Raw genomic sequence first — 26829 nt, 5'->3', positions numbered from 1 at the left:
TACGAGTCCACGGATAAATGATAAAAAAACGAAAAAATTAGAAAGAAATGGCCGAGTAGAATTAGAAAGATATTTTGTAAAAAGATTACGGACAGAAGTAGGCATGATCATGTAGCTGAGAAACACCTACACCTGCCACGAACCGTAGAGACGGCTTACAGGGTTCCATGTAGATGTAGGAAAGTGGGCATAATCATGATAGTAAAATAATATTACTCACAAGTTAAATTATAATAAGCAAGAAATCGTGCAATGTGATGAAATTCTGTACTTTTTACCGGCATTTTAAAAATTATTTAATTTTTTAGCGCATAGCGGCATATTCAGATTTAATATCAGATAGTATTGTACATGCCTGAAAATGTCGTTAAGCGGTGAAAAAGACTAACAATAACAAAATTTCGAGGAAAAGTACAAATAACATAATAATAATAATTTTAAGCCCTCCTTCATGTATTACGAGCGTTAATCCAAAAAAGACCATCCACTATTACATTAAACCTTTATGCGTGCCTACACACTCCTGCAATAGGTTGTCAATTCTAGTTTTTTATTAGCGATCAACTCAAGTTACGACCGATCTCCTTAAATTGTCATCTTGGTCACCCTTCCGCATCATGACGGTGACCATTAGCGGTAAGGGTACCCAACCCTGGCGGGATTCGAAGCCGTAACCTTCTTTCCAGAAGGCTAGAGCGCTATCCCTTCTCCGAGGCCGGCAAATGGGACAAATAAGACAAAGGGAAGCGCCCTATTAGTGGTGGACACGCTATTCTCACGGAAATCTGGTGGAGCCGCAACTTCCCCTCCCGTCTCACTCCTTCTCCTCCCCTTCGCACACCGCAAAGCGTGGGAATTGCAAGAAGAGGCTATAAAGGAGGAGGTTCCGTCGGCCGCACCGCCAAAGAGACGAAGGTACGGCCCGTGCCAACGGCCAACATCCACGCCACTGACTGACGAGTGCGCGAGGCTCTAACAAATAATCAGCTGAAGATTAAGTGAGTGCATCGAGTGACGAATTAGTTGGGAGGAACATTCAAAGCGCAAAGCGCAGACGTAAAGTGTCTCCACCACGAGTCTCTGGCAAGGACGCCGCCTCTTCGGAACGTTTACGTCCCTACAGATCACCTCGGGCGTTGAAGTCTCCAGCGGAAAAAGTCCACCTCTTCACGTTTTGAAGTCTCCACAGATCGCTTGGGGCGTTGAAGTCTCCCGCGCAGTTCGCCACATTGCTTAATGAGCCCACTTCGCCCGTTATGGCTCTCCAAGGAACACATGAGGTAAGGCAGTCCCTACTTAGCAATTCCTAGTCGTCTGACCCCTATATGAGAGACATTTTTCCGTGATATATTTACATATTAACTGCAAGCCACCTCAACAGATAATTATTTACCAGCGCGTCGTCGCGTCCTCAGTTGTTCGGGGGAGGGGTTGAAAGAATTCCTTCATAAATTTTATCCGCAAAATCTCTCTCCTATTTTATGAGTTCAGTGGGACCTGAAATAAAGTGAGGTTTTCAGACGATGTTCTGCGTGACAGACTGAAAGATATCTGATCTTAATTACTCAAACAATCTCAGCCTAGCACTTGTATACATGAAATCACTCCGGGATTTTTTTTAAGATTTTCATACGGAAGTTATTTTTTGTTGTTATTTCATGTATTTTCTCGGCATTAAGATACGGTGATATTAAAAAAAATAGAGGAATTGCCTTAAGTTACAAAATCGATTTGAATGGGAAAATATGGAGTCATCGTTGGTTTAATTTACCAAAAGCTGTAAAAATACTACCGTTAGATGAACTTTAAAAATATCGGTGTTTTCCAAATGTAAATAATGAGGCAAGCGTGGTAAATTGGATTAGTATGATTGCCAGGGTGTTGGCTACCACTCCGTGGCCCGGCCTTATATTCTATAAGTAGTAGAGATTTTCCAAAGTAAGGCTAATCCCTATTTGAGTGCTGAATGGAAACACTCCGTCCATCGGATGTAAAGTAGGGTCATCATGGCGGCTATAGCACTCAAGAGTATCCTAACGCCGAATTTGTCTCCATTCCACACCTTATCGTACTATTTGGCGCAAATAACCTCCATTATCAGTCGTCTCCTCCAGTTATGAATACAGTACGTCAATACCGCGGCAGATTTTTCAGTTTTCCTTATGCGGATAACTGCCTCAGTTTACGTCTAGCATAAGAAGGATGTTTTTGTGTTCTTTCACTTCTTCCGAGAGAAGTGTACTGAAATTATCATTAGGTGTCAAGTGCATACGTTCCACTAGGCCGGGTTTTGAAACAAAGACCCACATTAAAACCTTCGAAAACATCTAGCATCATGAATCTCCGTAAAATATTAATTAGCTATCGTAAATAGCGAAGTGGTCTACGAAGTGGGCCGGAAAGCCGAAAGTTCGCCGTTCGATTCCCGATTCTGATCATTTTCTTTCATATGGTGCCTAATATGAACATAGTCTTCTATTTTCCAAGAATGATTCGTGAAAGGATTTTAGAGGAAGAAAATTGTTCAAGTTAAGGTTGAAAAATCAGCGTCCATAATTGCTCAATTTTTTGGAATGATAAAAGTGGAGAACACTTCAGACGAAGAAAAACAAGGCTCTGCCAACCAAATGTGACCGTTTGGGATGGCTTCGAATATAAGGCCTAAGGTGAATAGTTCACACATAGTGACCCATCTCTCGCATTTGTGCCATTGAAATAACATCAATCGCTTAAAAAAATCAGGAAAACCCAAAGGTATTAAAGCGTGACAGAAAACGAGCCATCATCGAAAAGATTGGCAGTTACATCCTGATTTCAAATCGAAGACCCAACAGTTTCTATCAGAGGAAGATGGATGCGTGACAGCAATCCAACACAAAGCGTGACTGCTAATTCATGAGTCGTGTCATCTCCAAACAGTTATCTAGGGACTTTTTTTGTGAGTGCAAAAGCAAAGAAGTGGTTTTCTTTCCGTAATACTTACTGTAAATTAAATTTTATCTCAACCATTACATTCTATTAGAATCACCACATATATCACCAATCATCCCTTGAGAGGAACTCCAGGCAAAAAAAAAGAATTTCATGATATTGAAAAATTATTGCATAATTTTTATGAAAAACACTGAATTAAGAAATCCAAAAAATAATGAAGTAGATAATCGATTTTTTTATGAAGTGTGATTTTTTAAGGAGCGTTTTTGGTTACGTGAAGTGAATAAGCTAGTTTATGAATCCACCCATGACACAGTGATAGAAATTTCTTTAAATTTTAATCATATTCGTATTCGTCTCATACGTTACTTTGATGGAAAATAAATTAATTCCCTACTTTTATAACTATTTTATAGAATAAATTGTTATGCACATTAATAATATTAATTACACAGTAAATTAGAGTCACAAAATAATGTTCTATAAAGTAAACTAAAATTCAAACTACTAAATTATGCATTACGCACCCTTAGAACTTCTGCAGATTAATTCAATATGAACAAAAATACAGAGGCATGCCTGCGGTTATTCTTAAACGTTTGCCAATAGTTCTTTTGTTAGTGTTCCACGTACGACTTTAGCTACGGCACAGAGGTACGAGATAAGATTGAGATAGTGCAAAAAATTTTGGTTCCTTAAGAGGCCAAGGTGAAATATGACATGCAATCCCTAAAACTAATAAGTTCGAGCGCACGGGGCCACAGTCCATGGGCTAAAATCTAACTCGTCACACTGAGGCTTTCACTGTTGACAAATTTGAAGGAAATAACCGTGGACTAGCCTACAGCTCCTCAAGCATATACAGATATATATCTAATTAAATTATTTTCTTTTGTGGAATTGACACTCATTGGTGCGACGAGTGTGACTCCGTAAAGTTACCGCTGAACATTCCGTAGTTTTTTTTTCTAAAAAAATATTCGAAAACTATTCTACCAAAAAGTTTTACGGTTCACGTCCTCACACAGAACCAGATAGCATGAGAGAAAAAAAAGAAATTTTTCATCTTTATCGACTACAATGATTAGGCCTTCCCTGGCATAGGTTCCAGCACATAACTAAGCGATGTTATTAGCAGAAGAAAAAGTGCACAAACATGCATGCAGTACAAATGAAAAATAGAAGGCCTTCTAAGGCATACTTTCTTACGAAAACCCAGATAGTATATTTCCTTATGTAGAAGATAAAAATAATGTACGTGTTTATCCTCCTTGAACTTTAATAAATATGAAATATTGAGGTTTAGGTCCTTTTTGTAAAAAACATATGTGCCGGTGTTTTGGAAATTTATGTTCCATTTTCAAGGCATTCAATCAGGTTTTAGTGTTGTACACAACAAAATAAAAGGAAAATTTCTCGGGCTTCCCACCGGGTGAGGTATTGGGTAATTTTTCCCAACGTTCCAATGGCTGAGTCTGTCATTGTCTTCAACTACCCCTGAAGACGATGGCAGACTCAGCCGTTGAAGCGTTTGAAGAAATTACCCAATAACACACCCTGTGGGAAACCCGAAAATTTTTAATTAAAACCATACGCCGGGAAAAAACTAAAATTCAACAACATATCCGAAACGTCGCGTCGGCACTAACGTTTTTTAAATAAAAGGTCCTAAACCTCAAAATTTCACTTTTATAAAAAAGTTGTTTTATTCATACACAAATCATTGTTGCGCAGATGCGCACTTGCCTCTAGTGAAGCACTGGCTACTTGCTGTCGCAGCCCGTTCGGTGTACCTGTGGTACTCTGTGCGAAATCTCGTTTGTTCTCTCTCATGGCTGATCTGCATTGAGACATAAACCGTAAAAGCCGGTTCATCGAAAAACTGCGATATATTCTTCGTGCGCATACGTTAGCGTGAGGTGCCAGTGCCGATACGCGGAACTTGGTGAAATTAGCGCGAAATTAGTGTAAGTTCAGGGCGATTTTGAATTATCGGGAAAATCAGGATGAAAATCTGGAACGTGAAGTGACGTGTTTATTTTAATAATGTTCCATTTATTTTTATTCCTATACCACCGAAAACAGGTTAATATGGAATTTTACATCGGGGAGTTCAACATGCTAACAATTTCAACGTAAACGAACAACCACGCCCTGAGTAGGGGCAACCTGACCAAGCGGGATTCGCGGTTTGGCAGGACCCTTCCTCCACCGAGGCCGGTAATTTGCAACCGTATTTATTAGTTTTAACTGTGAATCGTGAAAGAAGGTACCTCGGAATAAAACGTAACGTGGATATAATAAGAAGCTTAGAAGTAAACTCCGGAAAATAAATCGATGGGGGAAAGACCCAGCTCGATTCATTTCCAATATCTCATGTTGGGCAGTTTGCTATCATAATTATGCAGAAGAATGACAGATGTCTAAAATATTAGAATGAATGGAGTCCAATCAACGCTAATTCTTCTATGAACACCCCGAAGATGTGAAGCTAGTTTTTTCGTTAAATTTAAATACATTGCTTATTTTATCTATACACCAGCCTTTAGACATAAGCCGTAATGAAGATGGGTAAATGGTGTTCATTATGCCTAACGGTTTATGTCGAGCCAATCAGAATGCGTAATGAGCAAGACTCCAGTCAGTTCCGTGCATCGTCACACCAGAATGTGGGTGGTGGGTAATTCAGTTGGCCACAGTCGTATGTCAAAGAAATAAATACTGCGGGAAAGTCATGGAATATTCGTGAATTAAAAATATCCGATTGAATATTACGCTTACGATTCACTGTGTAAGAAAGAAAATGGTTTCGTCGAACAGTCGACATACTCGGGTTAGCAATTAGCAGAACATATTAAGCTTAAATAGCAAAAACAAGAACGGGAGGTGTTTATTTTTCCCCCTCCTGGGCTTTGCTATTTAAGCTAGATATGTTCCGCAAATCGCTCACCTAACTATGTCTACTATACGACGAAACCATGGTCGATAAATAATATAATCCCGCGGAAGTTCCCCGAGTTTTTTATTATCGGTTCAACTTGAAATATATATTCCACAAAATGATGCCAGATACCATCCAATTCGTGAAAAAATAATAGTGAACTCCGAAAAAGCTTTCATAGAGCCGCTAAGCGTGGTTTACAACATTAAAAAATAGGAACACAGCTATATAGAGCGTAAAATAAGTGCATTGAGCGTGCGGAAGCATACATCTTGCAAAAGAAAGAAACATACGAAAAAAATAATGCCAGGTTCCTCCAGATAATGGGACAAGAACTGCCCCCGGGTACATGAACAGGAAGGGGCACGAGCTGCGTTCGAGATGGAAAACGAAGCCCGAGAGGTTGTATCCATCGCCGCCGTTATCCTGCACTTGAGATAATTTTCCGATTGTGGTCACGGAAGCGGTCACGGATTGCTGTCCTCTGATGAGCAGGCAAGAACACGCTTTCGTAAAGAAAACAATGTCAAGGAGCGCATGAAATAGATAGGATGTGAAGATACAAATATTGAATATAATTAAGAGGACGCATACCTCCTGCACGACTGGTCATTTTTGACGACGGATTATTCGTTGAAATGCAGAAAGGAAAGGCAATAGAAGTTTCCACTATTTTTTATACATGAGTCCGGTTTTGATACAAGGCATAACCATCAAGCAGAGATATTGTAGATATTATTTCCATAAATGGTAAATTAATGGTAAAATTCGGAAGGGGTGTTAGGATGAAATGGAAGGGGTGGAGGGGCGGATATACTAATCCTTCTTAATAATACAAACACCCTTTCCAATCTTACTACATATGCAGATATATTTAAAAATTATAGGTATAAAATGTGCCAGGTGATGATAATTTGTATCGAAGCGGGTGCATCAATAAGTAATTATGGAATATGTCATTGCCTTTCCTTTCGGTACTACTATGAAGGAGTGCCATCGTGTTTCACATTTCGAATTTATTATGAATAACTCGAGTAAAAACTTGATATCGTCGCATGATATGGTATAGTACTTGGAGGAGACGACCAACAGCTGTGGTCATTTTCGCAAGGAAGGAAAAGTTCAATGCGGCGTCGGCATTATCCTACTCTTAGCGACAAGCGCCATGGGGACCATAGCTAAATGTCCCATCCGACGGACGGAGTGCGGTCCTTGAAGTGCCCTCCACAAATCATCAATTCAGGGATAGGGAGGTCTCTGAAAAATCTCCACCAAGATTTGAACTCAGACCGACTGGGTTGGAAGCCAGCACTTAAGCCACCACATCAACCCGATCCCCCTACAAAAATCAATCTCTTATTTATTCCCACACCACTGAAAACAGCACATATTTGCCTCTTGCATCGGGATTTTCAACAAATTTAACAACTACACGTGCACAAACAACCATGCCCTGTGTAGGGGAAACCTACCCAGGCGGGACTCGAACTCGCGATTTCTCGTTTGGCAGCCGGGAACCTTACCCACCGAGGCTGGCCAACTTCGTATACTGAATTGGAAGGGTGACCAGATAAAATATTCCAAAAGGAGGACGTTCGAAGGAGATAGGAGACGAAATTTTCAAGGAAAACGTTCGCACTTGAAGCCCTGCTCCCCTTTAACAGCCATTACTATTATCTCCATAAAATTCGCAATAAATTTAGCAGATAAAGTTGGAATCTTACGTTCTACTCTCTAAGTGCAAAAATCAAACATTTTTCCGATTTTTTTTTTAATCTTTGGCTATTATCTGGTTCTTGCACTCATACATTCTTTTTTACATTAATTTTCTTCATTTTCACTAAAATTTATCTTTCATAGATATCTTAAATGTACATAATACCCCGCAAGTAGCCTTGAGGCGTCTGGTGGGGGTTGTTAGGACACCAGACGGTAATAAATAAATAGAAATGCTATAACAACGTTCCCCCTAGTATTTATTAAAATCCTTTATTGTTCGAGGGAAAACGAATTCCTATACCTACCCATTCGGCAAAATTTGTCTCTTAATCTATCGTTTGTATCGGACGTGGAAATATAGTTGGGTTCTAATATGATGGTCACCTTGGTCGCTCTGAAAGATATCAATCCCCTTATTTTCTGTAAAATTTGTCTTTAATTGACGACCAGTTCCATCCCACAGTGGAGAAATATTTCACTGATTCGAAAAATTTCACTTATATTTCGCATTAAATCATGATTTCATAAGCATTTCACTGACGAATATATAATCAGTTCACAAGCACGAGAGATATCTACTCGTTGACGTGATTGATAAACGAGGTTTCCGAGGCGATATTTGGGGGAGGGCCTCAAAGAACTTGCCTTCACTCAGAACCCATTCGGGTGGCCATAACCACGCACGGACTTATTTCGAAGGGACGTTTCTTTATTCCTGACGTAATCAACGCATCGGATCACGCGAGCGCGGATAAAACGTGACCACGGGTCGACGGCGGTATAAGTGGTTCACGATGCACGCCGAATCACGATATTGGGGAAAATATGTGGTGACCGGACAGCTATCGTAGACAGGGCGAATATTCCGATATGCTGGCGGCTTAGAGTTTGCTACAGATAAAATGAGCTAGTATTAACTTGTAAGAACTTTGTAACATCACAATTCCCTCCACCAGAAGTACTAATTTATTCGGTGTAAAATATTCCAGCAGTAACTTGACTACCTATTTCCCAAAATCAAGATTCCTTAGATTATATAAGTCTATGATAACAAATGTTGACATACATAGCCAAACTCCCGCTGTTCTTAAGAATAAGAGTGCTGAACTGTTAAATGAATGAAATAATGAACCGGTCATTACTGTACATGTATAACAATATATGCATTGTGTATCATGTAATATCATTTGTTGTATATGAATAATGATAACCCTAATCGAGCGCAATATTGCTGACAGCCGCAGAGAAGTCAAGAGTGGAAGCATTCGAAATGTGGTGCTATCGAAGAATGGTGAAGATAAAATCGATAAACAGAGTAAGTAATGAGGAAGATATAAGAAGAGTGGGAGAAAATAAAGTCTTCTAAAAACCTTACGGAAAAGACGGGACAACTTAGTTGGCCAAATTATGACGCATGATGGCCTGAGGAAAAGAATAGTCTCAAGACAGGAGGAAGGGAAGAAGGGCAAGGGACGTCCACGAATTCATTGCATAGGTTATAAGGGATTTTAAAGGGAAGGAATACGTCACTATGAAAAGGCTAGCTGACATGAGAGCGGAATGGGTATCTGCGTAAAACCATCTTTGGATAGTTGACTTATGATGAAGTGAAATATTAATTTAATATTTTTTCTTGATACATTTTCATTAATATTGTTATAATTTATTGATAATTGTATTGTTTTCAAATGAGCTTATATCCGTAGTTAACATTATTACTATAACGCAATACAGTAACCGTACCGTAATCAAGTAGCGAGGTAATGCCAAGCTAATGCTGACTTCTAGTATCTCTCCACTCTACATTCTCTACCCCTCCTTCATGGAGCAAATGGTGGCCTAAGGTTTTGGTCGCTTATTTCAAGCACTTACCTACGATTAAGGAAAGGAGACAGCATCTAAATAATATCTATTCAACGGAGTAATTGCTTACTTATGGGAAACTGCGTTAAAAATGTGTACAAGCCAAAAATTATAAATTTCAAATCTCACGTATTAAAAATATTGTTTATTTATAATTTATAATAAAAATCAACAAAATTTCAATTGCTCTGGAACACACGACTTCCATATATTTCGATAAATGACGTCAGATTGCACGCAAAACACACAGTTTCCTCTTTGGTGTTCCTTTGTTCATTATATTTTTGGAAACTGACGATTCTCGGATATCTTTGGAATACTCAAACAGTTCTTTATGCAGACAATGCGATTGAACCTTGGGATTGATTTGAGTAAAGGAATATTTACTTCGAAAATTTATTACAGAGAAAAGTATTTCACCGTAGGAAATTCCACGCAAGAAGATCTCAGGAGAGCACTGTTTTGTTCCGCGTTGTTCCAGAGGGAATATTTTCACCCCGGAGTAAGTTTTCTTAAGGGTGACAATCAACACCGTATTGAGAAGAAAGTGTATGTGATTGATGATAAAAGGGATTGGAAGACAATGACCTCTATATCAATGCAATTTCTCTGCTTTGAAGACCATTTGAAGCAGTGCAGTATTTTAACTATTTAAAAAAATATTTTTATGGAGAGCTTTTAAAAACGCATATCAACTACTGCAATACATTTTATTGAAATACTTTTCGCCTGCAAGTACCCTATTCACAATCTTTTTCAAGTTTCCATGGCAATATTGGGGAATGGATGAGGGAGCCCGTGATTTTGGATTTTTCCTTTTTTTCTATTAGCAGAAGATAGTAAATGTGACGTGATCACGAGAAGCGAAGACCCCCTCGGCATGATTTCGTGACGTCATCAACTTATCGATGAAAGGATTGAGGCCGGCGATTCATCGTAGCGAACAGCATGAGATCTAAAACAGAATAATACTGATTTTCTTATTTTTTAACTCTGTCATAACCGTCAATAAAATAAAATTGGTAAACAAGCCGATTGTCCAAAATACATTAGTGTAGTCCACTAATGAGTAAGATAGTCGTGCTGGCAAAGAGTTGCACCACTGCTTCGGCCTGTTTCAGGAATTGGTGCGAGCGACAATTGACCTGTGAACCTCGCCTCGTGGGGCCAAACTTTCTATTTAGATTCTCCAAGGAATCACGGCTCTGCGATTTTGGATAAGCGGATATAATCTGTTACGTAATAGTCAGTTTTTATTTAATCTTCGGTGCTCCCCAGCCTCCAAAATATTTTCAGGCCTGAACACCGAAATAACGACCTTCATCTGTTTGAAATTATGCCTATTTTGGTGTACTTTCTCGGAGGGATAACAGGAAAAGATAACGGGGAAAATGCAGAGGTAATAATTAGCTGAAAACAAAAGTTAACATCATCATTGCCTACTATAAACGCATCGTTCTGATATCGCAAGCCGACTATCAAATAATTTTTGCCTTCATTGGGCAGATTGGTAAGTTCCAATTTTTCTAGTTCATCATGTAGTATGGGTCAAAATATTTTCCCAACAAATTGAGTGGCGCAACTCATGCGCTTAAATTCAATTTAAATTTCTCTATAGTAAAGTTAAATACCAGTATAATTGGAGGTACATTACTAGGTTAAACTCGTAAAATATTATTTTTTGGTTGTATAACGTAACCGTGGTGATTAGTGATAACTTTTCCCTGGGAAAATATGTTTGAGACATTACTTCGCGAAGCCTACCAGTAAAGCAGTTAAAGAGAATTTACTGTGTGCGTTCCATTGACTATTGAAATGCATTAATGACTTATGAAAAAAAAATTTCACCAAAACGTTCGCATGAGCCCTAATGATATTGCCAATATTTTCGTCCTTGAAAATAGTAGTTGAAGCAAATTACATTTATCACTTCAGCAAGTCATCGTCTACGTACTTTGAGCAAGATTAAAAACAGTACCACAATACAAGTGAATTCACACCCATCACAGAAACAGCGTCATTTAATTACAGAGAAACAAATATTTCACAATTCATATCCTTTTAGACTACTGACACGCTTTAACATTCGCAAGGGAATCATTTCGGCTATTATACGTTTTTAAAATTCATATTCACATGGTTGAAATATGAAATCAATAAGCCAACGCACAGAAGCACATTCACCAAGTCACCGAACAATATCTAAATACAAGAAATTCCACTTCCGACCACAGAATGACCAACTTATTCAAACAAATGTCTGTAGTGTACGAGACGAGATACGACAAAAAGTCGTCTGAAACCCTAGGTAAAATTATCGAAACACTAAATATTCTATCCATTTAAGTTTTTCTATCTGCCTCTACTTTTTAGGGGTCAAAATATCGATTTATTAAAATGTAATTATCTGAATTTAGACCATGTGATACGTCGAGAAACCAATTTTCAGACCGATCGGAACACTTTTAATTTTAGCCAAATCGTGGAATTTCATTGGCACGTAAATTTTAACGCAATATGTGGTATCCCGTCATAAGGTTCAACAAATCTTGTACGAACTAGTGGAGTGACCAGAAAAGGCCGAAGACCTTCTCGGAAGGCAGAGCATCCCCCCAGCGAGCGAAAGCGAGTTGCAAGTATATGGGCGAAAAGAGCTCTTGCTCACCACGGGAGCAGACCGATACGTAGCATATTCCCAGCCTGAATGGAAAAAGTAGAGTGGCCTTATAACACGTACGGACTTTAAAATCATATAGCAACACACCGTTGGCCATCGAGGACTAATGTTTGAGCTCCCGCCAATCACCCACGAGTGCTCTTGCAAGTAGCGACCGAAAAGACCGCTCGGAGAAATGTGTGAGCGCTGAGCTACAACGCGAGGTCGCATTCAGGGTGAAATTACGCCGCTGTTGTGGCAGCGCTTACTCCCCTTGAATGCATTGACAACTTCCACGAGTACCCTTCCACCTTTTAACTGCTCAAGCGATGTAAAATAGCCTCTCCAGCATACCATCGCCTAGGAATTTACAATTACAGCAAAATTAACGACACTGGCTCAATTCATCTCTCATTCATTACAAAACCAGCGTCATTCAATCACTGACAAACAGACATGTTTAGGACTACTGAAATGTTTTGTCATTCGCCTTCTTGCTATTTCGCTAATTATGCATTTTTCAATCTATAGATGACTAAAAGAATTAAATTAATAACCCAGCGTACGGCAATACATTCATAAAACAAAATTTCAAGCACACGATAACTTTCAGGGGTTTACCTTTTCCAGTTTCGAATTCTTCAACATCCCGTCGTCGTCTCCAATGTACGCTTTTGAAGCAAAGTTCTCATTCTAGCACGAACTCATAAATCTTCCAATTCTTAGTTTTATAACGTACAGAGCTAAAAACTCACCGAAGTTCACGCACTTCACCGGCACATTTCACGATTCGAAATAAATTATAATCTATCTTTCCGCTAACAGCGCTATCTATCGGTTTTAACTTGAAACAATTGAAGCGACGCGGCGATTTGATTGACAAACAATATGAGACATCTTAGGCCAGCCCAGCTAAAACCGCTCATAATCTCTAAGGTATTAACTGCAGAATGCCTAATTTCGGTGAAACCTCGAAATTTCTCGTATTCAATAATTTCATTCACTCAGAACCAAAATCGCCATTTATTTAAAGAAACAGGCAGGTGAAAAGGAATGAGTTATGATGAAAAAATCGCCCTCACCTTGTCATTCCCACAAAAGTTAAAAGTAAGAGACGGCGCTAGTTGCCGCCCGCTTTTGAAGAGTTGCTAACGTCATTAGAATTGTTTTTTAAAAGTCTTTCACGAATAAGCTTTTGTTGAGGGTAATGTGAAATGATCGGACAAAAACCAATAAACCACGCGATACCTACGCGAAGATCATTTGACTACACAGAACACCATTCCAGTTATTTTTCGTCCAGTGCTTTCTTCACAAACGTCAATATTAGGAAAGTTCACTTCATTTTAACATGAGGGCTAAATCGAATTTCTCTGAACAATAAGTATTGCTCATGTCTCACCGATGAATACAAGGTCATTTTTTTTAATAAATCGCCCATTTAAAATCTTTTCCCTAATGCCCGTAAATCCTCTGTCATTTCATGACCTTCACCACCAACATAATTCATCAGCAATAATCCCAGAGCCCAAAAGAAAACTCTAACCCTGCAGTTTGTTACTATAAAAAAAACTAGTTACTTAAATAAATGAAGCCATTTTGGCAAGGCAAGTATCTCATCTAAATTTCCTAGATTATGTAAAATACGATCTTATCACGTGGTATTTTAATCCAATATTTTAAAATGCAAGATATTTTAATGCTTAACATGTTTTTAATTAACAAAAACGTTTGGTAACCTATAACTCTTGAAAATACTCATATAATAAGAGATCACAGAGCTAACTCATTGTGTAAATTTGATGTTGTTCTCGGTAATCAATTAATCATTTACCGTTGGAGTGCCCTACAGAATTGCTGAAACCCTTGCAAAAATCAGCAAGCTATTTTGCAAAGAAATACAGACCTCAAGAAAAATGTCTATATAAATATTGATATTCCCAGTATATAATGGACATTCACTTGAGTCTCTAAATTGCACTTCATTGAAAGAATTTTTTGGGTGGAAGGGTTAGATAAATTAGGATGAAAAGAATGAACTTCCTAATTCAGATCTCACAGTTTTTTAATTGGTAAAAAATACTGCAAACCAAAACTCCAGAACTGAAAGTTTTCAGGTTTACCACTAAAAAATACTGCAAAAAAAATGCCTCCCACTTTTCATGAGATGGTGCCATCATTGAATTATGCTACATTAAAATGACCACGGAACACCCTTCATTGAGGGAGGGAATGGCTCAAAACAGGTTAAACAATAACAAACCACGTGTGGCCAATGTGTGAGGTAGAGGACAAGCAAAGAAGTGGGGTGATGTCATCAACCAACCAACATTGGGGTGATGTCATCAACATGGAAGAGCAAAGTCAAGCAGGTGACAGATTATAGATTTTGAGAAGATTTTCATTAGGAAAAGTAAAGGAGAGTTGCTATTTTGCACTTGTGTGGCCTCACCTTGAATGTGCGGTGAAGATACGGGATTTGGTGCAGACTGTGTACTCAATAAAATACAAAAGAAAGCTGTGCAATTTGCCAAAAAATGCCACGGCCTCACGGGAAGCATTACATATATTCTACAAGAATTAGGCTGGGAGCAGAAAAGAGAGTTATATGCCAGGCTTAGATAGCTTGAGCAATTAAGAAAAAATATCTTCCAGAGCGACATTGAGAACATTATCTTAGAACCTCACTATATTTCCAGGTCTGACAGAACTGATGAATTAAGAAATATTTTGCCGAACAGATAGGTACCTACCTATAGGAATACATTTTTTCCACTGACAAAAAAGAGGGAAAATTTATTGTTTCATTATAAAAATGTGGAAAAATCAATCTCATTCCTATGAAAACACTGCCATTTCCTACAGAGCAAATTCTTTCATCATGCATTTTACTGAGCATAAAACACTTCCAATCTGTATATATCCCACCAGAAATACATAGTGCACGAGAAGTTGAGTAAAAAAAGTACATACCTACTTTCAGGAAAATAGTGACTTTATCATTTGATGACATTCAATTTTCAATTAAAATTTCCTATTTTAAGCAAGAAAGAATTCCACCAAGCTCCTCAGAAATTCTAAAGTTGATATTTAAAAAACGATGCAAATAATTATAAGGAAAATTATGCAAGGTGTAATAAGAAAATATTGAGTGGTAAACTTTATTTCCTGCAGAATAAGGACTAAAAAAACACTAATAAATCATGTAATATCACCAGTGGAAAAGCTAAGGATGTTGAAACGAAGATCAGACAAAAACCACATCTACTCTGAACATGAATAAAGTCAAATCTAAAAAAATCAAGGAATAAGTGCAAACTAGCCAGTTGTGTACTTTTACGGAATCACCACAAGTGCTCCACTTATTACAAAAATTCCTCAAAAGGAAAAATCATTAGCCTTGAATGGGATTCATACTCTCCCAAATCCACTTGAACTACCAAGGTATTATCTTCCTATGTAGGGTGTTTTGGTTGTGGAGTTTTCTTGGTATTTTTTGCCTAGAAAGCCCCACAGATAATGAAGATACTTGGTTGTTCAAGCGGTGGAACATCTGCAGTAAATATGAGAGATCTGGGCCCAAAGGATCTTCCCTCTCGAGATATTTGCTTCATAAATTAAACTATTAATGAATTATTTTATAAAATTATCAATCTGTACACTTAGGAATGCACACGAATTCCATTTAGATATACATATATGTATAGTTGTTTTTGGGGGTAGGGAGGTTCATCGCTTTCCCCAGTGCCTAGGTGCTATGCAATACTTCTCAGCAATAATGCATTTAAGGTTTGACATGCATAAAAAAGTGGCCTTTATACAGGGGCAGTCTGGGGTGATTGGGGTCCTTCGGTTGGAACTCATGATGGTATCCTCCTTACTGGGGGATGCAGGGTATTTTCCCAGAAAATTTTTGGAAATTTCATTCCCAGAAATTGATTTTGAGGCTATTCTTGCTCTTAAAAACTTGATAAAAGTTTTAAAAAATAGCAATTTCGTAAGAAAAAATACTATGTGCAGTGATAATTTCACAGCTTTTAAAATGTAATATTTTTTTAATGGTTCCAGTATCTATTTAGTGTATTTTTTCCTTGAAACTGCATTGGAATCTAAAAAAAACCTCTACAATAACCTTTTCAGATAACCCTTTCAAACACATCAGGTTCTCTTTTATCTTCTGAAACCTTTATTTCATTTATTTTTCATATAATCTTTTACACTGAGTATGTTGTAAATAAAGCCACTTCTAAAAACGTAGAATTTTCTATTTGTAAAAAAAACTCTGGTTCAAGTAATGAGTATTTTTTATTAAACGCCTTTCATATATGCTTCACGATAGGCGCGAGTGTTGTGGGGGCCCCCTAATCTCGGGGCCCTCAGCAATTGCCAACCAGCTGACTTGGCCAGACCGCCTCTGCCTTTAGATGTTCATCAATTATTTTTAAACATTGCTAGTTTAGCTGGAGAAATAAAAACTCAAATTGGAGAGCAACCTTTAAGAATGCAACATGTTCAATTTCTCCATAAATTATGGGTAGGCAGGGTTGGTGCCCCCCACCCCTGCTCTCTCCTTCAATCAGCCACTGCATTAAGATTCAGATGGGTACAAGGACCAACAAAGTATTTAGGCTCTAAAAACACAACAATCGCATCACTTTGTCAACAAATATGCATGGAAAAACAGGCACTTTAGCAAGAAACTTTTGATCACTCAATATTTTTCCAATATCCAGACAATGAAGCCTCCAAAAGAATGTGTGTGCGTGTACATCCTGACAGAGCACGGAGAACACGTACTGGTGATGAGAAAAATGTTGTTTTTCAAAACATCAATGCTCTTAGATTGCATCATGCAGTGCAAAGCCTGAGAAAGATTTTTACATTTTGTTCACTAGGAAAATCTATCTCCTGTTGACAGGTTAACTGATGGATTTGGGGAATGAAAGAGCTAGTCTGACACAGTATGGTATAACTAAGGGCAGGGTTTAGGGGGAGAGAATCCTAATCCTAAGAAATATTTATAGGCACGTAGTTAAATACTTTAATTTAGTCTCTCTAATAATTTCAAACTAATAACTTTCTGTAACAAATATGAAATGCAGCCATGTTTTTCTAAAGTACATTCATGCTATTACGGAAAACTTTATGTATTAATATCCCTAATGATGTTCTACCCTATTTGATATTTATCCCACTGCAAAGTCCTATAGTAATGTAACTAGTGTGACACCACAAAGCTTGAGATGCTTTTAAGGATATAATAGTTTTTTATCCTCAGTCAGTTATAAGACGTAGGGTGGATAAATGCATTTTACATTGTGAATACAAAACAAAAAAAAGAGATCTGATACTACCTAGAAGAATAAAAAAGCGTGGAAATGTAGCTAAAAAAAACAGTGCATTCCTTTCCAATAAAGACATGTAATTAATTCCTCTGCTTCATGCATGTTTTTTTTCAATATAAAGATTAAAAATTGGGTGAGCAGTCTTCCTACCTGATTGGTCCCCACATGACGTATCCATCTCCATCTGCTGTCCAGCTAAGGCTGGCATTAACGAGAAAGAGATGCCATGTTAACTCAGATCAGAGCATTGCTTCATGAAAATTCAAGATAACATTGTTCACAACTATGCTATGTACCAATACCGATTCATTTATACATTAGAAACCTCAGTGAACAAAGCAATAGACATCAAAAAGTGGTATTTTCATGATTTTTTATAATTGTTTCATCATTTTGAGAAGGAGTTTCCAAACTTTTTAGTCCGAGGGGCCAGATTAACCATAAACTACATTTTGGGGGCCAACTTAACAGCGGAGGTCCAAGTAAAAAAGAGAAAAAGAGTCAACCTCTATATCAATTCATATATTAATGTAGCTCATGAAAAAATATGTTTTCTGTTTATTATATACTTTAATTTATGTCTTTACTCTGCCTCTAAAAAAAGATAGATAGCACCAAAATTTCAGAAATACACATCACCTCATTTTTTTTCTGCACGTAAGAGTAAAGTACAATGTGAAATGTAATTGAAAAAATGTATCACAGAAACATTTTTACCTGCTATTTTATCAGTTAATTGGCTAATCCTACGATACTTATACCAACATCTGTGAAAGAAATGGTAATTTTTCATAAGAATAGACTTAATTGATTGCACTTTTACCTGAAGTGAGAGGAAGTATGGTTATAAAAAGGTTACAATTAACTAAAAATCATTTTGATAATAACTACATTTCCTCTACAACCAACATGAATTCCAATTTACCGAGCTTATCCTGAAAGGATATCACACACAGAAAAACAGACGACAGAATCATTACACCTAAATATTAGAAGAGAAATTAGCTTTCCTACCTATTCTTGCAAATCACTTTCATAGCGCCAAAAACTTAAACATATTAAGCTACCTTAGTACTAGTGTACAGGGTAAAAAAATCCTGATGTGTCTTTAGTATTACATACTTAACATTAAATACCAGAAATTACATGCTTAGTATCACTTTATTTTGACACTCTACCCATAATCTCTCCTCTCAATTAAATTTTTTGTTATACCACACAGGTAGTTCTGTTGCTTGCGCTGGCTAGCCTGTCTGTCACGTGCACAGCCCTGTCAGCCATTGAGAGCGAGGATGGTACAAGCGTCATTCCCGAGAGATTCCTGCCCCCTCGCCACTTCAACCACCACCCATACACCGATGTTCCTCTTGCCAGGTACAGCAAATCGGACAGGCAGGAAAGGGAGAGGTAAGAAACAGACGAGTGTCTCCGATAGCATTTTTTTGTCACAAAGAGGATGCATCACCACAGCTCGAGCCGAGTGTAACATGTCTCCTCTCACAATGTGATAGTCACTTGAAAATTTACTGGTATATATTCACGAATCCAATGGCCAATGATGGCAGCAGCATCACCAGCAGAAAGGTGATCTGATGCAAGCGGCCACATGTATAATGTGTTGACAATTGGTGTTTTTTTTATTGAAATTTAGCAATGAAGTCTTCAAGAACGTAAAATACATTGATGTTGGCCAGCAGACTTTGACTGTAGACACGAAAATGTTCTATTCTGAACATGTAATCAATTGCATGAGGCATAAGTAATGAGTCTGCATGAATATCTGTAGATGGATATTTGATCCAGAAAGTTTAATTTAATAGGACACATCAGGATGTTTCAATCTCAAGAATTTTCAATCTCAACAGCGAAGGATGCCAGCTTCAATGCTATGGTTTTTGCAGTATTACATGCAAGTTTGGTTCCGGAAGGTGAAACCATTTTGTTGATATCCCTGGAAGATCCCAAAAGTGTATGCATACCAAATGTTACTTAGAAGTAAATTTAGTCGTCAAAAACTTTTTCACTAAAAATTGAGAGAGCACATTTCTTGAAAGCCGACTACATAAGAAAATGCTAACAATATTTATCGCAATTTTCCCAGACACCGTCAAATATGTCATGAAAACCACCTGTGCTAAGCAGCTTCATTCATACAAACACTTTTCCCAAGCTTCAATTCTTGGCCGCCAGGTGTCAGACACTTCATTTGGATTTGCAAATTTAAAAAATCCTTGTTAAGACAACCTCTATCATATATATATTATAGTATATAGATTAAAATTTCACATCTGAGAAAATACACAGGAAAATTTTTCACATATAAGACAAATGTTGACATGCAGATAAAAATAGATGATACAGGCATGCATTTTGCTTTATTTCATAAAAGAGAGACTATTCCTAATTATAATTAATTGGAAATATAATAATTATCCTCTAAATAAACAGAACCAATCGTTTAAGAGGAAGAGGCTACAGAAGGAATTCCCTCTACAACACTGGACCAGTCCTTTTTGATCCAAAGCCAAAGGATTATGCAGCTTCGAGGTCATACAGCACAAACAAAGAGGAAAATGTGAGTATATCTCCAGAGCTATGCTTGCAAATTTTTATACTATTTATTCTGTGATAAAAATCAATTTTTTTGCCAATAATTGTGCATCATTACAGATTTCTATAACATAAACTACATTACCGTAAGAAGTGAATTCTTTTACTCCATCTGCTTGTTCACAATGGTAGTACTTTTCCCTAGTTGGCAAAAAAATTATTGAAGACTACAAACTTTAGAAAAGAATGAACGTTATCAATTTCAACAAATGGTTGCCTGAAGCTGTTAAATTTTATTAAACCTGCCCATTTCAGAAAATTATTGCCTGTATAACCAGAATAATTTTCTGTAGCCAGGGAGTTTTGAATAATCTTTAGTAAGGAAAGAATACATAGTTTCTGCAATAATCATAAGTCAACCAATTTTTTTGCAGAAAATTTCATACTTTGACGTTCATAAAGAGGTTCATTATATGTAACAGCTTCCTCTCACTTTGAGTAAATTCCCCAACCTCATGTTACTCTTCAAATGTTTATAGGCACTACAATCCCCCAGATTAGATTCAATTGAGAAATGGGGTGAGGTGGCTGTGCTGCCTGGGCACTTAGACCTTTTGGTGAATTGTGCCACGCACCAGTCAATGATCACACACAATGACCTTGCTAAAGGCCAGCAGGTCCTCAATGGGTATATCTCTAACCTTTATGGGCTCCATGAAAGATGCCTCCAGATGCCTTTACTGTCATTGTTTCATTCCCATCTTAACACCATCTGCAGCTGGCTGAGTCTGAGATGCCCAGGAGGCGAAGATGTCTCATTACATGGTAGTAGCCAGTGAGTAAGCCCACTAAGTAGACTTCTGTACATAAGGAGAAGTCTCATGTTGAGTTCTGGATTAGGTTGCCCATTAAGGAGTTTTGCTTGTCGTAGGACAGATCCTCAAGTGTTGGGTAATGCCCAACACTAAGTACAGCTATCTCTGTTTGAGATGCAAATGGCAAATGTGGTTCAGGGCCATTTGGAACTAGAGTGGCACCAGCCTTAGCCAGTCAATCTGCTTTTTCATCTCCTAACACCCACAGAAGTTCTAGTATGCACCCGCTACCTATATCATTGAGTGCTTTGCGATATTCAGAGAGAAATCTAGATTTGACCCAAAGCCACATACACCGTCCCTAATTTGGTAGTGCGTACTGTTTTTTCATGACTTCAGCACAATCCAATAGTTCTCTCCCTTTTCTTTACAGCAGACTCCTAAGAAATACATGTTCCACTATGTGGTTCATGATGCAGGTGGCTCTGGTGACGACTTCTCCCATGCTCAGGCCCATGACAGTGGAGCAACAACCGGGGAATATCGAGTGAGACTGCCAGATGGTCGACTACAGGTACGCTGACATTTGGGGCTGAGGAATATTACTGTTGGTCCTCAATGAAGTGCTGGCAATGCAACCATTATGAAATGAATTATTTTTAATCAACAGAAACACTCACTCAGTAGTTAAAGGATATAAATTAAATAAAACTTTTTGTACTCTTCACTACTTTAAATGTCTAAAATTACTTACAATGAGTTTTGGTGCATGGAAACAACTCAAACATGCTGTAAGTAACTTTAGCCATTAAAAGTAGAGGACAGTATGAAAATTTTTCTCTCATTTTGATTCATTGTAATGCCACCACATCTTGCTGAATACAGTTGAACTTGTCAGCAATTTTACCCTAATGGCCATGGCATAGGGTGCAAGGATTTTCACATCTTCAAACTGTATGTCTTTCTTAATCAAGAGTATATATAATGATTTGAGAATTGGAGTAGGGATTATTCGCCACCAACTAGTTATGTATTTGTGAACATATTTATGCAAAGCATTTTATTTAAGAATGGATAGGCATAAGAAATCATGTATGTTAGTTCAACTAAAAATCTTTATTCACTGCACTACACGAGTGTATCAATTATTTCACTTCATTTTCATCATCATGTGGTGTAATGGATGAAGTTTTAAAGAGGAGTGTGCAAGATCTCATCCATTTACGATGGAATGGTTGTACCACATATGAAAGAGAAATGTTCCAAACAAGATTTTATGGAATATTTTGAAGTTGGAACATTTAAAAAAAATTTAACAGCACATGGAAATCTAGTGAATAAGGTGGTGAGCCAAAAATGCACTCCTCTTTACTTGCTATATGAATCTCTCCCAAAGGCGCTTTAACTGGAAGTTAATGAAAATGCACTCCAAGGTATAGTCAAGTAGATAGTTTGAGCAATAAATTTTACAGCATTATCCAAATGGTGCTCCTAGAAAAGATAGAGCATTACTGTATATAAAAATATGTCTCCCAAAACTTATACCATCTACATAACAGATCACTGTGTTGGTGAGCGGGAGGGGTGATTTCAGCACAGGGACCAAACCACACACTGAACCAGAATTATTATTACTCTCAACAGACGCAAATACATGCAACCAAAACAATATCCTTTATGAGGACATAAAGCATCAAAACTATGACTCTCTGATTAAAAATCTGGAATTATTCTCTGGGTTTTAGGGACCTTATTAAGGATATCTGGCTATAATCGCAGATGTACACACAAGCACTCAGAAAAACAATCACATGCCGTTTCACTTACACACAAAAGGTTTCAACTTTCCAAGAGAAATAGCTTCAAGAAGAGAGTATTCAGATATCCAAAGGGGACAAGGAAGTTGAGAGGCTTTGGTCCCTGCACAGAAATTTCCCCTTTCTGCACACCAACACAGTTTTGTTTAAGTGGGACAAGTATAGGGAAAAATATTTTTACCACTCTTTGACTTTTTACTTTATAATGCATTACAATGGTAGTTAGTTTCCCCACGCACACAAAGAAGCTACAAAAAGGCACAGCAAATACCTGCCACCAAGGCAAACAGGACTTAAATCCTTGGGCTAAGAATGAAAGTGAATGGCACCGTTTGTTACAAAAAAATCATATTTACAGCTGAAATTACACATATATATTGATAGAAAATGTCTGCTATTATAGGATAAAAATGTCCTTATGTAAATTATTCACAAATCACGCACACTGATTCCACAAGTCCTTAATCATGTTTAAGCTTTTTTGGATAAGAATCATACTATCACTTGAATTCTCAGGGCCATCTTTTTCAAACATATCTATCAAATCAAGAAGATGTGCCAATCTAAGACAGACAATTATATAGGAAGTAGCACCATAAGATGGACCCGATCAATACATTCAAAGAAGCAATATTGACTGATGGTCATTTGGCACAACAGCTGAGGGAACTTACTCCACAATATCGATTGCAATTGACAATATGGAAGCAACTGCTTGACACAAGAAATCTGAAAACACTGACTTTGTAAAATAAACTTTCACCTCAAAAATGACAGAATGTTTCCCTCAGAAAATAGGTGCATTTTAGCTCAATCAGAATTTACTTATGATTTATCAAGCTTTTAACATGATGATATAAAGAAAAAAAATTAGAGGTCTAATACAGCCAAAAACAATGTCTTGGAGTAGAGAGGCATTATTGCGTTTTGCTACAGATAGGCCTCTTTGATGAAGTGTTCACGTGCTATCAAATCAAAAAAGGAAAACCATTATACAAACTTCCTCATAAATGTTGAAAATTTCCTTGACAAGAGATAATAAATTAATTATAAAATATTAAAAATTTTCCTTCGTACTTTATATATTACTCTTTCCATTGGCAGAGGTAGAAAAATTGTCAGGGGGGTGAATTCAATGCCGACCCATCAATAAAATGTGATTACTACTGGCTGGTATAGCGAAAAGGCTAAATATAGAAGAAAGACATGCTATAAACACATGGTGGACACAAGCTAAGGGTATAAGTATATTATTTAATCTTAAAATGTATTATTAACAACTTAAGCTACGATTTTGTCTACAATTGTTTTTAAAATTCAATACACTAATGATTAAACACCCTGAAAATGAAACTTATCACCTTATTTATGTCTTGTGGATTTTACTGGTGAAATCTTCCATAACTTTGGCAAGAGATGTGATGGTGAGATTTGATGAGAGATGATGACCCTCATGAATTTGAAAATGATCACTCCTAGCTTATTAAAAAGAAATAGTGTTTCAAAATTGAATCACAACCTCACCCATTTGTTTAGCCCCGCACTTTACCTGTAAAGATATCTGAAAGCCAGTACGACAGTGAGGTGCCAAGGCACCTGACAATGCCCCCCTCTAATATGCAAATCATACTAATCTAAAGTCTATGCTCAATTTCCAAAGGTGGTGAGGTACACAGCAGACAGAAACGGCTACAAAGCCAAAGTGATGTACCACAATGAAGAGGAAGACCAAGGCCTCAACCATCACGTTCAAGGGCCGGTGCCGCAGAATCACCAGCTGATAGCCGTTTCTCCCTATCCAACTGTGCCCATAGAGAGCAACCAGGTGTACTACACCCCTCAAGCAGAGCCACAATATGCTCACACACCCGAAAATGAGTATGCCTACCCAGGTCATCAACAGCAAGTGATACCCTCCACAGGTCAACCAACCTACATCTACCTCTACCAAGATGGAAGATTGACTCCCATTGCTATCTAGATGTGATCACGTTCCTACACAGTGACCTCTTAATTGTTAAGTGCCTAAAAGGCTCAAGAGAAACATTACCAGGGCACAAAGAGCTGATCTCGCACTCTCTAATATGTGCCCATTTTGTTATGCCATCCATTGTTTGATGATTGCTGAATTTGCAGGAGCCAAAATTTTATGGTCAAGATAGGCAAGTAAACACTTCATAGTATTGGAATCCTGAGAGTAATTTGCTGCAGCCTTTCATTTCTAACTTTCCCAAGCCTCGTCCATTAGTGTTCTTCTTCCTTGTGTCCTTCTCTGTCTCCTAAACCCTGAAGCCTGTGCCCTATAAGCTTAATATCATATTCATCAAAGTCTTATGCTCACATAAATGTTTGATGATAGCAAACTGATTTATGCCACTTAAAATTTCCTGTCTTACCATTTCATCACCCTCATATTCATCATCACATTAACTTCTCCGTTGAATAAGCTTGGATAACAGCTGTCTAAAGTGTGCCTTTAAAATTTAATTAAAAGCTTTCCCTCAGCATAAGGGGCCCAAATTCATTTGCTTGGCACTTCAAGGGCAATGACGATACTCTCTGCAAGTAGACAAGACCATGAAACATTTTTAAATATACCCTGCTAGAAAACTGTGCAATATGAATCGAGAGAGGAGTATGAAAGCCGTCCATTAAAAAAAAAAAAAGATCTTCTATACAACCTCTTTTAGGTATAAACTATTTAAAGTGATCACTCAGCAAACTAACAGTGAATATTTCAAAATTTTGTTTTTAACTTTCATGAATAAACATGTGGTAGCAAGTGTACATGTAGTGCCCCTACGTGGGGATGACAAAAGGAACATTTTTTAATACTCCTTTCCATGTTATTTGATACTAATCAATGCATTATAGGCCATCACATTGGTATGTGATGATATGCTGGCATAAATTGTAAGAGGCACAAATGGAAGGCTTGCTTAATGTTGAATTAAAACTTTTGGGCTATGTCGCCGCGTCAGATTTTGGGTGGCCCCAACGTTTCCCGACCGATGCTGGTCGCTTTCTCAAGGGAATCTGAAGAGGTGGGATTTAAAATTGGTATATATAGGTATACGTGTCAGGTGGTGGGGGGAGGGGAGTGAGAGATTGGAGGAGTAGGTTGTCGATTATTTTTGCCGATTACGGGTTGCCAAGTACGGCTGATTTTAAGGCCAGTGTCTCTGTTAAAGTTGTTTTTCTCCTCTTTAGATATTTCCTCTCCCCTCCCCCCACCACCTGACACGTATACCTATATATACCAATTTTAAATCCCACCTCTTCAGATTCCCTTGAGAAAGCGACCAGCATCGGTCGGGAAACGTTGGGGCCACCCAAAATCTGACGCGGCGACATAGCCCAAAAGTTTTAATTCAACATGACGAGCACCCGCGAAAGTTTTAACGAAGGCTTGCTTAATGTTTGAACAAACATGCCAAAATTCCCTATCTTGTGAGACTGAACTCAAAATATTGAAATGCTGGTTCTAATTGGGAGCATGTGAAGCCAGCCTAAAGCACGTTCGGGTCATCTTAATATGGCCGATTTCCATGTATTTTAAACGGGAAAATGCATAAATTTTGAATGACATGGTAGTGTATTTTGACGTGATGATAACTATCATATGAGATCCAAGTAATTTATCTCCATCACAATCTCATTGAAATTATATGAGCTGAGAAAACAAAATTGAATCTACGTGACTTCCCGTGAATTTAGATACGGTGCAATTCTCAAGGTCCTTCTCAAGATGGCCAGAATCGCAATATCTTGGTTTCACTCTGGGAGGAGATATTGGCATTCTATTGCTAAGAGCTCAGTGGCTAATGATCATCATCATCAACACTCATCGATCCTAAGACTGCTTTGAGGCAGCTATCCCCTCAGTTCTTCCATCAGCTTATCTTTTAACACCTACATAATTCTTTTGGTTTACATACATCATCATCTGCTCTAAGTATGCATCTGTGGCTTACCTCAGCCATTCTTCCCTCAACTATTTACATTATTACCATAATTTTCATTAGACCGTCATATCTCGTGATATGCACCTTCTTCCACATAACTCACCCACTCTATTCATTTGGTTAGCGATTGGATTAAGTAAAAAGCTCGAAATTCTTTTCCTCCAACTTCAACCCTTAAAAGAGGTGGGTCCACCTTGTACATGGGTTGATGAGGCATTTGGAAG

At 37.8% G+C, this 26829-nt stretch overlaps 2 protein-coding genes across 4 annotated transcripts in view; one reads left to right on the top strand and one right to left on the bottom strand.

Moving 5' to 3' along the window:
- The first annotated feature begins 916 nt into the window (after nt 1-916).
- On the top strand, nt 917-24829 carry LOC124166666. 2 transcript variants are annotated; one of them, XM_046544300.1, is made up of 5 exons: nt 917-1280; nt 18681-18865; nt 19907-20033; nt 21260-21397; nt 24301-24829. In XM_046544300.1, exons 1-5 carry the CDS (start codon nt 1257-1259, stop codon nt 24619-24621), a joined length of 795 nt encoding a protein of 264 aa, XP_046400256.1. In that variant the 5' UTR covers nt 917-1256; the 3' UTR covers nt 24622-24829. The 2 variants fall into 2 exon arrangements, with proteins under 2 accessions (XP_046400256.1, XP_046400255.1); XM_046544299.1 differs by having other exon boundaries at nt 21257-21397.
- The window catches only part of LOC124166667 (deubiquitinase DESI2), a 28968-nt gene continuing 23548 nt past the window's right edge, over nt 21410-26829 (bottom strand). The window contains exon 7 of one of the 2 annotated variants that reach the window (XM_046544303.1): nt 21410-21449. In XM_046544303.1, coding sequence (XP_046400259.1) covers nt 21439-21449 — 11 coding nt within the window. In that variant the 3' untranslated portion in view covers nt 21410-21438. Of the gene's footprint in view, nt 21450-21918; nt 22315-26829 lie in introns of those variants that run through there. The other variant, XM_046544302.1, reaches the window with a different exon arrangement.

The sequence above is a fragment of the Ischnura elegans genome, chromosome 10 (genome assembly GCF_921293095.1).
Source record: "Ischnura elegans chromosome 10, ioIscEleg1.1, whole genome shotgun sequence".
Taxonomy (NCBI): domain Eukaryota; kingdom Metazoa; phylum Arthropoda; class Insecta; order Odonata; family Coenagrionidae; genus Ischnura; species Ischnura elegans.
This window is presented reverse-complemented; position numbering and strand designations above follow the sequence as displayed.

Bases quoted from the DNA above. Each gene is read 5' to 3' on its own strand.
- LOC124166666 (XM_046544299.1), top strand. From the start codon at position 1,257: ATGGCTCTCCAAGGAACACATGAG. The intron at 18,866-19,906 runs GTAAGAAACAGA...CTAAATAAACAG, and splicing joins GACAGGCAGGAAAGGGAGAG to AACCAATCGTTTAAGAGGAA. The intron at 21,398-24,300 runs GTACGCTGACAT...CAATTTCCAAAG, and splicing joins TGCCAGATGGTCGACTACAG to GTGGTGAGGTACACAGCAGA.